Raw genomic sequence first — 15,709 nt, 5'->3', positions numbered from 1 at the left:
GTGCAAACAAAAACAAAGACCGGTGGGGACCACACTAGAAATAAAAGAATATAGAATAAAAATGCATCTATTAAACAATATTATTTAATACTTGATATTAAAACATGAAAACATGATGTTTCGATATTGTATTACGGTATGTTTTTGCAATTTCAATCTTGGTCCAAATCGGGCTTTAATAATAGTTTTGATAGTTTCGCCTAGACTGCCCATTTTGATAGAATGTGAATCCCCTATAAAGTCTGTTGGTTAAAGGGCTAAGCCCGCAAAATGATATAACTGATCATGTCGGACGCAGATGCTCAATATGCAGGGTAACAAGGTGAGTACAGTCATGGCCGAAAGTGTTTGCACCCAGAAAATGAAGAACCACATTTTTCAGATTATCATACACACTTTTTTCCTCCAAAATTTGGGAGTAAAATGGGGGCGCATCTTATAATCTGAATGTAGCTTACCGGGGAAGGTGGTTTTGGTGGACCGGGGTCATGGGAGGCAGGGTCACTGCGGCAGGACGATGCTGTTGGCCCCGGGCTGGAACGAAAGGGTGTTTGGCGGTGCGGGCCTCGGGCTTTAAGAAAATGTGAGCGGGGTCCCCGCACTTCCCATTGTTTTCACTGCGGTGGACTTTGGCAAAATGGCCACCAGAGGCGGCGCATACTCAGATTGGGATCTCGGTTCCCGAGATCTCAATCTGCGCATGCGCCACAGTTCACCGCAGGGAAAGCAGTGGGAAGTGCGGGGACTCCGCCAACATTTGCCAATCCACTGCTGCCTTCCGCCAGCTTCCTGCAGCAGCAACCCTGCTTCCTGTGACCCCGCTCATCCGCAGCCATACACCCCCACCCGTAAGCTACCGCAAAATTGGTCTAGAAGGCGCATCATCATTTTATAAAAAAAAAAAATGATTCCTATTTTCCTACCCAAAAATTTGGGGTGCATCTTATAGTCTGCAAGAGACAGTAGATTTCTCCCAGAAAATGATTGCAATTGCACATGTTTATTTCCTGTGTCTATTTAAGCAACACAAAAAAAAAGAGAAAAAAAAAGGTAAATTGGACATAATTTAACTCAATACCCCCAGTTCGGGCTGTACAAAATTGTCGAAAACTTTCCAAAACTGCGGTTAAATTACTTTGTTTCAAGCGTGTGATGCTCGTTCATACTCACCGGTGGCAAGTAACCGGTGTGGGCAATATGAAAATCAGCCCTGAAACCAGATAAAGGGTGCCAACACTTTCGGCCATGGCTGTACATATGGTTCAGCCTTGATAAAGATGCCCTGGATGGGCGACGTGAGCATCCTCGCCCGGACATATGTCGTGATATGAGTAGTAATAACCGCACAGTGATCTGACCCTGTATTCCTGTCATCTGTCAGATTTGTGTGCCCAAAAAAAAACGTTGGCTCGTAAGTGACAAGCGATTGCTGTGTAATCCTCCTCCCAGAAATGCATGACGAGCTGAATTTGCTGTGACTTGTCCACATTATGTTTCCATCCCCTTGTGTCGTTGTGTTCATTTCATCAGTATTGCTGGGAAGTGGCTGAGTATTACCTAAAAAAAAAAATCATTCATCCTCCCTCATGGGCCATTAGACCCTTTTTATTGTCCCCTGAACAGTGGGGACCCAATTACATAAAACCCGAAAATGCGTCGTCTATAGTATGTCCCCCAAATCTCAACGACTGAAGTTGTAACACTAAGGCCGCGTTCACACAATCAATATTTGTAGCAGATTTTTCTGCATCAAAAACAGGAAAAACGCTGCATAAAATACCCGCACGTTGCCTTGTTTTTTTTCACTTGTTTTTACATGCGTTTTTTTATGCGATTTTTACCCATTTATTTGAATGGGTGAAAAACGATGCAAAAATGCTAAAAATTGACATGCTGCAAATTTGAGAAAAACTACTTGATGGTTTAAATCTGCAAAGAATAAAAAAGATATCAGAAATACTGTATAACGCTGCTTTTTTCTGCTGTAAAAAAATGAAATATGACAAAAATGCAACTTGTGAACAAGCGCTCATGTTAAAGGGAATTTGTCAGCAGATTTCCGCTGTGTAATCTGACAGCAGCATGAGGTAGGGGCAAAGACCCTGATTCCAGTGATGTGTTACTTACAGAGTGCAGCCGATATAATAGTGTCAGAGTTGTCTCTGCTGCAGATTGAGCAGAGCTGTGTGAATCCCAACCTATGTATAGTAAAAGAAAGCCTCCAATCAGTGCCGGGGGGCGTGGTTGGACTACTCTGCAGGTGCCAACTTGTCCTGTAGTGATAATCTTCTGCTGATAAAATGCTGATTATATTGAAAGAGCAAAACACAGCTCAGTAAGTGATAGATCCCTGGAATTAGGGTCTCTGTTCCTACATTATGCTGCTCTCAGATTACATAGCAAAAAAAACTGCTGGCGGATTCCCTTTAATGGCATGAGTTAAACCACACCACTTTTCAGTGAGGCCATAATCCCTAGTCAGATAAGTTGGAAAAATTGTTTAAAAAAACATAAAAAATATGGCACTAGTCCTAAAATAATTCTTTATTATCATTGGTTCAGGCTCCTACCTCCTCCGGGCGCTCTGCCTCCTACGTCTATGTTCACATGTTACGAAAAAATGTTGTTACAAATTTAGTCGTACAGACAGAATCCGCATGTGTGTTATTTCTAGATTTGGTCACAACTTTCACTCTACTCCATTATTTAAGGGGTAGTCCGAAACAAACATTGGCTTTCATCCTAAATGTCTCACTATTTATTTTAATAATATAATAGATTTTTTAATTTGGCTTAATTAAAAATTCCGTACCCTTCCATCTCTAATCTACCGTAATTGCTTTTTTTTTTTTTTTACTTATTTCCGTTTTGAGGACGCTTCTTTTGAGCATCCAAACACGCGCTGGGGAGTCTCAAATGAGACGTCAACATGGGGAAGAGGCTGCGGTCACTGCCACAGCGTCTGTCCCCACCCTGAAATGAAGCGTCATCAGTGACGTCCATTTGAGGTTCTGGGCTAGTCCCTGTGGTACTGAGCATGTGTCGGTTGTCAGTCTCGACATATGCTCAATCCGAGCTCCCTTCTTACTGTGCAATATTCTTCTCAGTGCACAGTGACAGTGCGCTCTCGCGCTTTCTCTTACTAGAAGTGACAAGCCTGCAACAGAGCGCACTGTCAGTGCACGTTATACAATCTAAACGACCATCAAATCAACAGCTTACTTGCTGATCGGTGGTCATATAATATCCGACCGCGCCTCAGATGTGGACAGAACGATCTGTAATAGATTATTTAGTGCGGATGAACTGCCATTGTTCTCGGCAGCACGAGTCTGATTTACACCCGATCATGTGCTGCTGAGAAAAGAATCGTGTTAGATGATTGCTGCTCGTATACTATGGCAAACAAGCCATGGTAAGGAGGGTCGCTTTAAAATCACTATGGCTAAAATTCTTACCTTTAATGTAGTGGGATATCTGTGAACTCGGTCCACTTCCTAGACAATATGGAGGCGGTCTGTGCCCCTGTGCGTGTGTGCCTTGTCCCCCAGTGTGGTTTGTCGTACCTTGTGAACTGTCGATGTTAATCACCTCCATTTGCCCCTCTGGCCGCTGTGTGCAGGGCTATTTTAGCGATGCCTGGAATACCTTTGATTCACTCATCGTTATCGGCAGCATAGTAGACGTGGTCCTCAGTGAAGCTGACGTAAGTACACCCCCGCCCCGCCGCCATCACCCCTCGTCTCCTGCCTGGTGCCACCGCATGGACAAGTCACAGCCACTTCTAACACTTCCTGCTGCTTAGGGTGAAGGATTTCTGCTTCTCCTGCCATCTTTTATTTCCAAAACTAAGACTTTTTCCTTTTTCAGGTCCAGGGTCCAATAGGGAAAATTTCCATATAATAATGTTGGGAACCAAAAACGTGTTCAGTGGGGCAGAAAAATGGTCTTGGATATTGATACGCAAGATGTAGGGTTTGTAGACTAACAGATGGGACATTTTGGTAATTCCAGACCCATGTGGCACCTCAACATAGATGAAGGCCATGTAGATCTGGTACAGAAAATTGGCCTTTTATGGCCCAGATTGCTCCTGTGTTCAGTGAACCATTGACCATGATGCCAGGTCGTCTTATGTTAGATCATCTTCTGAGGCTCATCAAACCATTTCTGTTGGTCGCCTTTAGTCATAACTCTTCTCTCTCCTTATTTCTCTTTTGTCTCGTTCTGTCCTTCCCCGTACTAACAGCACTATTTCACTGACGCTTGGAACACGTTTGATGCCTTAATTGTTGTCGGTAGCGTCGTAGATATTGCTATAACCGAAGTTAATGTAAGTAACTTGTGTCGCTTTATGTCTTGCCTCTGTCTCGTGACCTTAAATCCAGGGATATAACTCCCATCAGACAACTATGTTATTATTATTATTATTATTATTTATTATTATAGCGCCATTTTAAATAATAATAATAATGTCAGATATACACACCATAGTGTAAAAGCTCCGGCTCCTCTCCTCCCATAACTCAGCGTTGTGCTGTTCCTCCGTTATTCCTCCTATATATTAAGACATTGCTGATTGGTCGTGAGAAGATGGGGGCGTGTCTCTACTCAATCTAATACTGTCCAATCAGAGTTGACCACGTCCCACTTTGCAGGGACACGCCCTCTGACGAGCAGAATGGTGACGCCCATGAGGAGGCGTAACAGGAGCAGCGCAGCACAAAGTTATAAGAAATTGTTATTTCATGGGGAGTACACATATTTTTTTTTTAACAGACCTGTCAGAAGACCTGAGAGATCCGTTTTTAAAGTGTGGTTATAATTTATTATGCATATATAATTTCAGCACCAGGTCTTCTCGCTCAAGAGATACTTCATGTTTAGATTACAAAAAGTTATTGCACTTTTATAAAAACTTGTCAGAAGTTTTGATTTGTTGAAGGTGCCGGTGTTGAGACCCTCTGAGAGCATCCAGGTACTTCTGTTTGACGAGACTGGGGATTGTCATCATCTTGTCCTTCTTCAGTTTTATTGGTGTTCCTTATATTTAGCATTTGGTAAGGGGCTCGGACCCCAACTAATCAAGACTTCTAACATGTCACTACAATATGTCACAGCCCATTAGTTTTCAGTCTACTGTGCTTCTTCAGGTAACTCATCCATACTCATCCTGGTGCAATAGTCTCTGAGAAACTAACCTTAGTCTGTGATTTGTGGAGAACAGTAACATATTAGTAAAGCAGCATTTACCATCAGATGCACAAAGTTTATCCAATACTACATCCCCCCACCCCCAACACTTCTGATTTTCTGGACTTGTTCTATGCTTTATTTGGTTCTGATCTTCTTGTCTTTGTCCTTTCACTTGTTCATGTAATACAGGGACAATATCAATAATCATTTATCAAACCAGAGAGTTCTCACCAGAAGAAAATAACTTAAAGGGAGTCAGTCAGCACAGAATGACTGTTCAAACCAAGCACAGGTGATTGGTGCACCCTCGGTGTGGCAAAACAGTTCAGTACATCTTCCCACCTACTGATCTGTTTGGCCACACCAAGGGTGCACTAAGCACCTGTTCTTTAAACAGTCTTTCTGTGCTCACAGACTCCCTTTATATGGAGTCTGTCAGTAGAAAAATGACTGTTCAAACCAAGAGCAGGTGCTCGGAGCACCTTGACGAACCCTTTCCCACCTACTTGTTTTCCGTCCATCTCCACCATTTCTGGTTCCTGTTAAGCCAGAGAGCTGTCAATCAAGGAAGATGAAGGCAGAGATAGTTGGGAAACAAGTAGATGGTTAGGTGGAGTCAACTGTTATGAAAGGTAATTCAGTACCACAATGGACATAGAGGTCAGCGCACATACAGTGACCTGGCAATAACCCAAAAAACAAGAACGAGCTCTGAGACGTGGGAACTCTGTTGACCGCAATCCCTAATCCTCTCCAACCACACTAAAGGCAGCCGTGGATTGCGCCTAACGCTGCCTATGCAACTCGGCACGGCCTGAGAAACTAGCTAGCCTGAAGATAGAAAATAAGCCTACCTTGCCTCAGAGAAATACCCCAAAGGAAAAGGCAGCCCCCACATATAATGACTGTGAGTTAAGATGAAAAGACAAACGTAGAGATGAAATAGATTTAGCAAAGTGAGGCCCAACTTTCTGAACAGAGCGAGGATAGGAAAGGTAACTTTGCGGTCAACACAAAACCCTACAAAAACCACGCAAAGGGGGCAAAAAGACCCTCCGTACCGAACGAACGGCACGGAGGTACACCCTCTGCGTCCCAGAGCTTCCAGCAAGCAGAAAAAAACAAATTGACAAGCTGGACAGAAAAAAACAGCAAACAAATAGCAAAGAGGAACTTAGCTATGCAGAGCAGCAGGCCACAGGAACGATCCAGGAGGAAACAGGTCCAATACTAGAACATTGACTGGAAGCCAGGATCAAAGCACTAGGTGGAGTTAAATAGAGAAGCACCTAACGACTTCACCACATTACCTGAGGAAGGAAACTCAGAAGCCGCAGTACCACTTTCCTCCACCAACGGAAGCTCACAGAGAGAACCAGCCGAAGTACCACTTGTGACCACAGGAGGGAGCTCTGCCACAGAATTCACAACAGTCAACTGTTTGGTCACGCCAAAGGTGGACAGAGTCCTGAGCTTTGTCTGAACAGTCATTTTATGCCGACACATTCCTTTTATAGGGGATTTCGTGCTGAAAAGAAAAATCTGCAGTCACTCTACGTGGCTCCTGTTTCATGTCAATGTTCTCATCTCTTGCCAATTTTCTTTTATCGACATTTGAATTAAAGCCGAGGGCAGTGAAACCCAATGCTGAAGGCTTGGCCAACACCGTGCCAAATCGTAGCCGTTTTTTGCTTTTTGTCCCACTCGTGTGTAATATTTACTGCATATTGTAGGGATTTCCTCATATTTTTCATCAGTTTTCTCCAGAATTCTTGTTTAAACTATGGGAATTGACATGTTGATTCTTTTTCTATATGGAAATATACAGTAGATGTGTTTTCCCACTGAAACTAGCATTTATTTGATTTTTTTATATGAGGATTTGGAAGCGAATCCCACTCCAAAATCCACATGAGAAACCCATCAATGTGAACTTAGCTTTAGGGTATCTGATATTCTTGCACCTATCTGGGCTCATGTTAGGGTTAGACTTACGGTTAACCCTAACCCTATTTCTATGTTTTCTTACCTTGTTTTCCTGTTGCTTGGCTCTGAATAATTGCTTTCTTTTCGGAACCTACATTCTGCACACAATATATAATTTTTTATGTACAAAGTTTAGATTCTGTATAATGACCCACGTGCCATAAAAGCCAACGTGTTTTTTTTGCACAGAAGCCGTAGCAAATATGAGTGTGTATAAAAGTGTAGAAGAATCAATCTCGTGCTAATGAGCCATAATTAAAATCTAGTGTCACATTATTAATGAAATACTCACCAATCCGGATCATAATCTAACCAACTGTGTTTATTTCATCCCTAGAAATTCCTACAGGCAAGTATGTAACACGTGTGAATTACAGACTAACCGCAGAAAGCAGCGCGTGTTCTAACCTTCCTGGCCCATTAACGTTTCTCCTACTCCCATCTATCAATCCAAATCTCCCACTCTGCAATAACATGATTTTTCGTTATGCCCAGCGGAGGCAGACAATGCCACTTTTATATTGGTTCACTTAGATCTGCATTTATCAACTTTGCAAAAATTTGGGTAGAAACCAAGCGTAGGTCTTGCATCCATTATTTTTGCCGATCGCTCTACAAACGTAGCTTTTCCCCAGACGTGAGTCGAGTGCAAAATGAAATACCCATTGGTTCCTGTTGCCCAATCTGCCAGCCTGAAGATATAACATTATTATTATTTATTTATTTAGCACCATTAATTCCATGGTGCTGTACATGAGAAGGGGTTATATACAGGGTTATAGATATATTGTTTACAGTGAACAAATTTACAATGACAGACTGGTACAGAGGGGAGAGCACCTTGTCCTTGCGGACTTACATTCTACGGGAAGAGACAGAATGTCGAGGGTGTGGCAGCTCGGGTGGTCGTGAGGCAGCAGCTCTAGTGGTGGTGAGGCAGCAGCTCGGGTGGTGGTGAGAGAGCAGCTCGGGTGGTGGTGAGAGAGCAGCTCGGGTGGTGGTGAGGCAGCAGCTCGGGTGGTGGTGAGGCAGCAACTCTAGTGGTGGTGAGGCAGCAGCTCGGGTGGTGGTGAGGCAGCAGCTCTAGTGGTGGTGAGGCAGCAGCTCGGGTGGTGGTGAGGCAGCAGCTCTAGTGGTGGTGAGGCAGCAGCTCGGGTGATGGTGAGGCAGCAGCTCGGGTGGTAGTGAGGCGGCAGCTCGGGTGGTGGTGAGGCGGCAGCTCGGGTGGTGGTGAGGCAGCAGCTCTAGTGGTGGTGAGGCAGCAACTCTAGTGGTGGTGAGGCAGCAGCTCGGGTGGTGGTGAGGCAGCAGCTCTAGTGGTGGTGAGGCAGCAGCTCGGGTGGTGGTGAGGCAGCAGCTCTAGTGGTGGTGAGGCAGCAGCTCGGGTGATGGTGAGGCAGCAGCTCGGGTGGTAGTGAGGCGGCAGCTCGGGTGGTGGTGAGGCGGCAGCTCGGGTGGTGGTGAGGCAGCAGCTCGGGTGGTGGTGAGGCAGCAGCTCGGGTGGTGGTGAGGCAGCAGCTCGGGTGATGGTGAGGCAGCAGCTCGGGTGGTGGTGAGGAGAGAGGTGGATTAGCCGAGCAGCGGAGTTGAGGACAGACTGGAGTGGTGCAAGAGAGTTAGCGGGGAGGCTAGAGAGGAGGGTGTTGCAGTAATCGAGGCGGGAGATGATGAGGGCATGCACAAGAGTTTTAGTAGATTGTGGGCTGAGGAAGGAATGGATTCTGGCAATATTTTTTAGTAGGAGGCGACAGGAGGTGGCAAGAGTTTAGACATGTGGTTTGAAGGACAGGGCAGAGTCACGAGTTACTCCGAGGCAGCGGATTACAGGTGCGGGAGAAAGCATGATGCCATTTACCATAATAGATAGGTCGGATAGGGGAGATAAGCGAGATGGAGGAAAAATGATGAGTTCGGTTTTGTCTACATTGAGTTTTAGAAAGCGAGAGGTGAAGAAGGAGGATATGGCTGATAGACACTCCGGGATTCTGGACAGCAGAGAGGTGACATCTGGGCCAGAGAGGTAGATCTGAGTGTCGTCCTCATATAGGTGGTACTGGAAGCTATGGGACTTTGAGTAGTCCTAGGCCAAGGGTATAGATGGAAAAAAGTAGGGGCCCCAGGACAGAGCCTTGAGGGGCTCCAACAGAGAGAGGGCGGGATGAGGAGGTGGTGTGGGAGTGGGAAACACTAAATGTGCAGTTGGATAGGTATGAGGCAATCCAGGACAGGGCAAGGTCTTTGATGCCAAGGGAAGAAGAATCTGTAGCAGTAGGCAGTGGTCGACTGTGTCGAAGGCAGAGGACAGGTTTCTCTATCTGATCTATGAGGATTAATCAGTGGTCAGCAGGGGTGTAGCGATGGGGGTAACAGTCACCCTTGCATACAGGAAGGTAAACATTTACACCATCAACTCTGATGTTACGTTGCTTTCCTGGTTTCCCGATTATGTCTGTTCTTTCTGCCTTTGACTGCTGCATCCAGTGAACATGTCTTTGGAGCAAAAAGAATAAAGACCAGTAGGGGATTCAGGATGTGATAGAACAGGAAAGGCAGGTGATAAGTAAGGAGACAATTTTTATATTTTATAGTCTTTCTGCTGAGCGTTCTTGTGTTCTCTTTTGGAGGGTCATTGTCAGATCTCTGGTGGCAGCTTTATAGAGAAGAAAAGGATCGGCAGTCCAAAATCCGATATGCCAGATCCCTATCTCCTCCTCTCTCCCCTAAAAACATTGATCAGGGATCTCCATACACATTATCGGCCAAGCTTGCTGTTAGCAGTTGGCTAAGCTGAGTTTAGTCTGATGTGTATGAAGGCTTTAAAGGGTTATTCCAATCTCTCAAGATCCTATCCCAATATGTAGTAAGTGTAATAATCTACTATATAATCGTCTAATTCTGTCTGTTTGTAACAGAAATCCTGCGTCGCTGATTGGTCATGCCAACCGCCTGTGACCAATCAGCGAGAGGCGCAGTCCGGCCACGTAGTTCACTCACGTTTACTGAACAAGTTCTGTCAGTCACAGCACGACGTAATTCACTCACATTTACTGAACAAGTTCTGTCAGTCAGTGCCATGTAGTTCAGTCACGTTTACTGAACAAGTTCTGTCAGTCACAGTGCCACGTAGTTCCCTAACGTTTACTGAACAAGTTCTGTCAGTCAGTGCCATGTAGTTCAGTCACGTTTACTGAACAAGTTCTGTCAGTCAGTGCCATGTAGTTCAGTCACGTTTACTGAACAAGTTCTGTCAGTCAGTGCCATGTAGTTCAGTCACGTTTACTGAACAAGTTCTGTCAGTCACAGTGCCACGTAGTTCAGTCACGTTTACTGAACAAGTTCTGTCAGTCAGTGCCATGTAGTTCAGTCACGTTTACTGAACAAGTTCTGTCAGTCAGTGCCATGTAGTTCAGTCACGTTTACTGAACAAGTTCTGTCAGTCACAGTGCCACGTAGTTCCCTAACGTTTACTGAACAAGTTCTGTCAGTCAGTGCCATGTAGTTCAGTCACGTTTACTGAACAAGTTCTGTCAGTCACAGTGCAACATAGTTCAGTCACGTTTACTGAACACGTTCTGTCAGATTATTCTAGAATACCCGATGTGTTAGAATCGGGCCACCATCTAGTAATAAATAGCTAATACCTCCAATTAGAAATGTAGTATAGTTCTTCTGATTCTGTGTCACTTACCCCATGTGCAGGACATTGCAGTAGCTAAGGTATCCATGGTTACGACCAATCATATCGTGACCGTTACTGTAGTTAGCTGTTAGTGGATACCTAAGCTACTGCAATGCCCTGCACATGGGGTAAGAGACATAGTGACTCTTAAAAACTATACTACATTTCTAGCTGGAGGTATTTGCTAATATTATTATTGTTACACCTACTATATATTGTGATAGGATCTTGGAGATGGAAATACTCTTTTATTAGTCCTTCTTTTAAGGAGACACTGGTATAGATCTTTTTCTGGCACCGCTATGAGGCCGGTTGTATCCATAGCTCAGCTTTGTATCTAAAGTGAACCATCGCTGTATGACTGCCTCTATTTCTTCTATGTATAGGGTGTAAGTTCTTTGTTGCACGTTTGGCTGTAAACACGATCTTGTCACCTTGCATGTAGATCGCTCTGATAACCGAGCACGAGGGGCTGCACACAGTCTGCACTTGTTCCACCCCACACCAGGACTTGCCTCTTTATCTTGCAATCTGAAAATATTTTCAGTCTCTATAATATATGCCATGATTGCTGTATCTATCCTACACACTTCTTACTCCCACCCTAAGTGTCCGCCCCCTCTGCCTATAAAGCACCATCTTGAGACTGGCATATAGTCTCAAGATGGATAAATCACTGCCCACGGTCTCTCCTAACATTCCGAGAATCTGCTTGTTACAGGTGCTGATAATTCTGATTTTTTTTTTTCTATCTTTTTTGTCTTTACAATGGTTTAATTATCTGTGAGCCCAGAAAACTCCTTTAAGGGGTCCAGCTTTGTGTGAAGAGGACAAGAACCGCTGTCTGTAGATCTGTGTCTTTCTTAGCAAATACCCTGACATGTTGCAAAGCATGTTAAGAGGTCGGACATTTATGCAAAGGGAGCTAACTCCAGTAGGTGGCACTAGTGAGTGAGCGCTAGCTTCCTCATAACCTATAATAGGACCTTTCCGGCTGAGTCCATGACCTCTTCCTTTGGCGCCACACACAACGCCCTTCCTATTAATGAGCCGCGCTGTGCAGATGACTTGTATCCTATTTGTCTTAATGTAAAGGATCAGATTCAATTAGATTCCACAGTTATGTTTAAGAAAATGCATTTTGAAGCTTTTTTTCCCTTTTCTTCTGACTTGCATGTGTGATTATAGCCTAATGTACTTTCTGTGGGCTATAGGATAGGCTTTAAAGAAAGAAAAAACTAAAATAAATATAATAATAATAATAATAAATATAATAAGTATAATAAATGTATAAATATAAAAGACATAATTTTTACGGATCCCTCAACGATCCTGTTCTGCCGATTCCCAGATTCCCTGCCGTTGTCTGAGTTTATGGGATGCAGAAGTAGTACATACGTTGCTTGGTGTATGGTGGGGACCAAAAGCCACTCCGCCATCTAGCAGACCTCCATTATAAATGGCGCCTCTTGCACAGATCTTGCTTCTGGTCCAGTCTTGGAACCTTCACTTTTACTTTTGTTCCAAAACACGCAGAAAACTTCTACCCCTCTCTGTGTCTGTGAAGTGCAGAAATGGGATGGCTATTTCACTCACTTCAGTAGTGAAGTCAGCCCCCTTTTCTGCATTAAACATGATTGAGAAGGGGGCTGGCTTTGCAGATTTTAGGACACGTTTTGGAACCTCTACATTTACTTTCTTTCCGACATAAGCAGAGAACATTCAGAGAGAGTGAAGAGGAATGGCTGTCTGGCTCACTTCTTTAATTTAGCCAGCCCCCTTTTCTGTCTGCGTTATCCATGATGGAGAAGGGGGCTGGCTTTGCAGATTTTAGGACACGTTTTGGAACCTCTACATTTACTTTCTTTCCGACATAAGCAGAGAACATTCAGAGAGAGTGAAGAGGAATGGCTGTCTGGCTCACTTCTTTAATTTAGCCAGCCCCCTTTTCTGTCTGCGTTATCCATGATGGGGAAGGGGGCTGGCTTTGCAGATTTTAGGACACGTTTTGGAACCTCTACATTTACTTTCTTTCTGACATAAGCAGAGAACATTCAGAGGGAGTGAAGAGGAATGGCTGTCTGGCTCACTTCTTTAACTTAGCCAGCCCCCTTTTCTGTCTGCGTTATCCATGATGGGGAAGGGGGCTGGCTTTGCAGATTTTAGGCCAAGGTTTGGATCCTGTACATTGACTTTCCGACAAAAGCAGAAAATTTCCACACCCCCGGTGTGTCATAGATGTTATGAAGAGGGATGGCTGTCATGCTCACTTCAGTAACTAAACCCCCTCTTACCCTATCCATGTATTATCTGTGATGGGGAAGGGGGCTGGCTTAGCTAATGAATTGAACCAAACAACCAATCTATCGTAAGTTATCATTTACACTCCATGGTAGGGACGCCTCAGTTATTTCCGCACTGTTGTGCTTATTATAGGGACTTACTATCCATCAGCATAACTTTCCGAAATAGAATATCTTCATTTTTAACTTATACTTTCAATTTCTTCAAAGCCACCAGAAATTGACCCAACCGGGCCACCTACGGTAAGAATAGGAAGCCGCAGAGATACCATGTATCAATTACCAAAGTCTGTTATTTTTTTTTAAACTTTTATAGACTGTGGATTTCCTTGTCATGTTTTTAAAACCTTTTTATTTTTCATGCATCTCTCTTATTTTCTCTGAGCCCCCTTGAATGTGAACTTGCATCCAGACATTGATAATTACTATTATTATTATTATTTCTACATTTCTAAAAACAAGTTATAATATCTTTATACTTGGTAAATGCATGCAGCATGTTTTGTGCAGTCTCTGTCAATTCTGGAATTGAGGGTGTGCAGTGTGATCCGTGCGTCCTGTGGGGTCGGTGGAAAGCGAGATCTCTCGAGGTAGTGAAGGAGATGTAATAAAGACGCATCACGTCCGGATATAGAAATAGCTTGTGTATTTATAAGGCTAATTGCAAAAGTTTGAAGAATGTATTAAAAAAAAAAAAAGTTTTATTTTATACCATTTTTTGTTAAAAAACAAAATGAAAACCTATACGGTCTACAAAAAGTATTGTGTTTTTTTTGTAGTTTTAAACTGGGAGATTTTGAGGTTTTCATCTTGAGTAATGTCGTTGTGGCTAGTGGCTCCCACCATTAGGGTGCAGACAGACGGCCCGGATCACATTGCAGTGTAGGGACTGGCCCAACACCTCTGCTGACCTGAGCATGACAGCGTGATGTATTTCTATGCAGTGCACGGACTGGCCCAACACCTCTCCTGACCTGAGCGTGACAGCGTGATGTATTTCTATGCAGTTCACGGACTGGCCAGACACCTCTCCTGACCTGAGCGTGGCAGCGTGATGTATTTCTATGCAGTGCACGGACTGCCCGACACCTCTCCTGATCTGAGCGTGACAGCGTGATGTATTTCTATGCAGTGCACGGACTGGCCCGGCACCTCTCCTGACCTGAGCATGACAGCGTGATGTATTTCTATGCAGTGCACGGACTGGCCCGGCACCTCTCCTGACCTGAGCGTGGCAGAGTGATGTATTACTATGCCTTGCACGGACTGGCCCGGCACCTCTCCTGACCTGAGCGTGACAGCGTGATGTATTACTGTGCAGTGCACGGACTGGCCTGACACCTCTCCTGACCTGAACGTGACAGCGTGATGTATTTCTATGCAGTGCACGGACTGGCCTGACACCTCTCCTGAACTGAGCGTGACAGCGTGATGTATTTCCATGCAGTGCACGGACTGGCCCGACACCTCTCCTGACCTGAGCATGACAGTGTGATGTATTTCTATGCAGTGCACGGACTGGCCCGGCACCTCTCCTGACCTGAGCGTGATGTATTTCTATGCAGTGCACGGACTGGCCTGACACCTCTGCTGACCTGAGCGTGACAGCGTGATGTATTTCTATGCAGTGCACGGACTGGCCAGACACCTCTCCTGACCTGAGCGTGATGTATTTCTATGCAGTGCACGGACTGGCCTGACACCTCCTGACCTGAGCGTGACAGCGTGATGTATTTCTATGCAGTTCACGGACTGGCCAGACACCTCCTGACCTGAGCGTGGCAGCGTGATGTATTTCTATGCAGTGCACGGACTGCCCGACACCTCTCCTGATCTGAGCGTGACTGCGTGATGTATTTCAATGCAGTGCACGGACTGGCCCGGCACCTCTCCTGACCTGAGCGTGACAGCGTGATGTATTTCTATGCAGTGCACAGACTGGCCCGGCACCTCTCCTGACCTGAGCATGGCAGAGTGATGTATTACTATGCTTTGCACGGACTGGCCCGGCACCTCTCCTGACCTGAGCGTGACAGCGTGATGTATTTCTATGCAGTGCATGAACTGGCCTGACACCTCTCCTGACCTGAGCGTGACAGCGTGATGTATTACTATGCAGTGCACGGACTGGCCCGGCACCTCTCCTGACCTGAGCGTGACAGCGTGATGTATTACTATGCAGTGCGCAGACTGGCCAGACACCTCTCCTGACTTGAGCATGACAGCGTGATGTATTACTATGCAGTGCACAGACTGGCCAGACACCTCTCCTGACTTGAGCATGACAGCGTGATGTATTACTATGCAGTGCACAGACTGGCCAGACACCTCTCCTGACCTGAGCGTGACAGTGTGATGTATTACTATGCAGTGCACAGACTGGCCAGACACCTCTCCTGACCTGAGCGTGACAGTGTGATGTATTTCTATGCACTGCATGGACTGGACAGACACCTCTCCTGACCTGAGTGTGACAGCGTGATGTATTTCTATGCACTGCATGGACTGCCCGACACCTCTCCTGACCTGAGTGTGACAGTGTGAT

General features: G+C 45.0%; 1 protein-coding gene across 15 annotated transcripts in view; it reads left to right on the top strand.

Moving 5' to 3' along the window:
• Nucleotides 1-15,709, top strand: part of CACNA1D (calcium voltage-gated channel subunit alpha1 D) — a 316,153-nt gene that overhangs the window by 244,490 nt on the left and 55,954 nt on the right. For 6 of the 15 annotated variants that reach the window (XM_069736711.1, XM_069736708.1, XM_069736709.1 and 3 more), the window contains exons 30-31: nt 4,250-4,333; nt 13,375-13,407. In XM_069736711.1, the coding sequence (XP_069592812.1) occupies nt 4,250-4,333; nt 13,375-13,407 (117 nt within the window). Of the gene's footprint in view, nt 1-3,622; nt 3,707-4,249; nt 4,334-13,374; nt 13,408-15,709 lie in introns of all 15 variants that reach the window. The other 9 variants (XM_069736717.1, XM_069736719.1, XM_069736712.1 and 6 more) reach the window with 2 other exon arrangements.

This window comes from Ranitomeya imitator, chromosome 8 (assembly GCF_032444005.1).
Source record: "Ranitomeya imitator isolate aRanImi1 chromosome 8, aRanImi1.pri, whole genome shotgun sequence".
Taxonomy (NCBI): domain Eukaryota; kingdom Metazoa; phylum Chordata; class Amphibia; order Anura; family Dendrobatidae; genus Ranitomeya; species Ranitomeya imitator.
The sequence above is the reverse complement of the archived record's forward strand: the minus strand, read 5'-3'. Positions and strand labels throughout refer to the sequence as shown.